Source organism: Etheostoma cragini, chromosome 17 (assembly GCF_013103735.1).
Source record: "Etheostoma cragini isolate CJK2018 chromosome 17, CSU_Ecrag_1.0, whole genome shotgun sequence".
NCBI classification, from domain to species: domain Eukaryota; kingdom Metazoa; phylum Chordata; class Actinopteri; order Perciformes; family Percidae; genus Etheostoma; species Etheostoma cragini.
In genome coordinates, this window is record NC_048423.1 from 1,323,012 (window position 1) to 1,325,117 (window position 2,106).

General features: G+C 41.2%; 1 protein-coding gene across 1 annotated transcript in view; it reads left to right on the plus strand.

The window, feature by feature from the left end:
• LOC117960308 (serine/threonine-protein kinase pim-1-like) overlaps window positions 1-2,106 on the plus strand; it is a 3,898-nt gene continuing 1,792 nt past the window's right edge. The window contains exons 1-4 of the mRNA XM_034898137.1: window positions 1-144; window positions 265-477; window positions 1,716-1,859; window positions 1,984-2,078. Of these exons, the coding sequence (XP_034754028.1) occupies window positions 90-144; window positions 265-477; window positions 1,716-1,859; window positions 1,984-2,078 (507 nt within the window). The 5' untranslated portion in view covers window positions 1-89. The remainder of the gene's footprint in view (window positions 145-264; window positions 478-1,715; window positions 1,860-1,983; window positions 2,079-2,106) is intronic.

Genomic DNA, 2,106 nt, shown 5'->3' on the forward strand with positions numbered 1-2,106 from the left:
AGCTCATTCTTAAGATACTTAAGTGTTGAAGGGTTGGATCTACATTCACTCGTTACTCTGAAGTTATCGTGTTAGAAACTTGTTTAATCATGAAGAAAGATTGTGCAAAGACTCTGGTTTCTCCGGCCCTAAGGAGAGTCCGAGGTGAGTGGGAGATCAATGCAAATCCCACTGGGATCTGTACTGTGGAATAGTTAAAAAATAACAATTTAAAACATTTAGCGGCTATAATTCACAACAAATTGATGTTTTTCTCATTTGAAGAGCGTAATGTCAGGACGCCAGCAACTCCACACGATGGACCGACAAGGACAATAAAAAGAAAGGCCAAGAAGACCCTTAAGAAAACAATAAGGGTCCCTAAAACTGACCACCCAAACACGTCTAGGGGGGATGTGGACGTGAGAGGAGTGAAGAGGACACGACTCGACCTTGTCCAGCATGACATGGAGACGGCGTCCTGCTCAGCGGACACTGGTAGGCTGGGAGCTGATCATGGGAAATGACTGTTGGGAGTGTACACCTCTGTCGTTTTACTGAACACGAGGATCAGGGCAGTCAGGAAATAAGTTCTCACATCTTTAACGTAACTCAAAGTAGCAATACTTAAGTGATACATAAGTAAAAGTCCTGCATTCAAACATTTTTAAGTTACAAGTACCTTTAGAATCATACCTAAGTACAGTATTTGAGTAAATTATCTTAATTTCTTCAATTGACTGGGTTCAAATTTAGTTTTCAGAAATGTCCATCAACTGGGAAATTGGTACATTGAGCTAAATATATTTTGGTTCACCTGAATTACAAAGGAAAACAGATTTGCTTCTCTCTAGTGGTATCTTTGAAGATAGTTTGGGATTTTTGAGATATTTGACTCTGAGATTTTTTAGCAAAATTGTCAAAAGGTGGCACCTCCTACGCCATTTCATTGACTGACATTAATTTGGACATCACGTTGGCAGCAAATACATACTTTACATCTGAAGAGTTTAAAGACTCTATTTGTCAATTTTTTATTTCTAAAGAAACACAACAATGTATACAAGGCTCCATTACCTTATACCTCACACTATGACTCCGGGGCTCATGTCACATCTACGCCTTTTAAGGCTCAGCCATCACCGGAAAAGCGCTTCTAGTAGCCTTCGCTGGTCTCCATCCGGGGCAACGGGATCTGGTGGTCCATTTCGTTTACTGTCTATGGGAATAGTGCCCTGGGTAGAAAAGATGATCCACTGAACACAATGGGGGCAGTTTGTTTGGGACTATTTCTTTGGTAGAAAGTAGTTCCAATATAAACTGTTCTGGTGAGCCTTGCGGATTATCCAGAGTAACGAGGACCCTGTTTTTGGAGATAGATGTTACTAAAAGGATCTTTAATGTTTCAGTGCTGTGAGCATCACAAGCTCTATGCCGTCTACCTCCATTCTAGTGGGGATGGGGTGACAGATATCTCAAAACCTGGACAAATAAAATCAAAACCATCCGCAGTGAGAAATACTGTTGGCAGGCTTTTTAAAAACTTTACAACGAACCAGGCTTACTGTTTCTTTATAAGAAGTTAGGCTAACCACAGCTCATCTCCAGCAGAGCATAAAAGATTAATATGTTACCGTTACCAAATGACGGCCTGTTCTGTCATCTACTTATTGTAGTGACTGTGTCGGGGACTTTTAACAAGCATCTGTTTCCCTGTTTTTTTTTTTCTCATGTAGAAAGCTGCAATACATCTGTGGATGTTGTGAGCAAGAGAGGTGTAAAGAGGAAGGCAGTCGCCGCTGGGGAAGGACCATGCAGCAAAAGGGGAAAATCGGACCTGAAGGAGGCCAAAGCGGATTTGTCCGTCGCTGCCCTAACAGGTCAGTATAGTGATGCATGTAGGGTTTGGCTTTATGTTAGCATGATTTACATTAGGTGTAATATTACATAATTTGTGTTCCTTACAACTGTGTTAAAACAAAATGTGCTCCTTTGTCTTTTTAGAAAGATTTAAGGCCAAATACATGGAGCAGGATCAGCTGGGCCAGGGAGGATGTGGATCTGTGTTTGCTGGATATCGCAGAGCAGATAATTTACCTGTAAGTGTTACACACGCATTCTTGAACA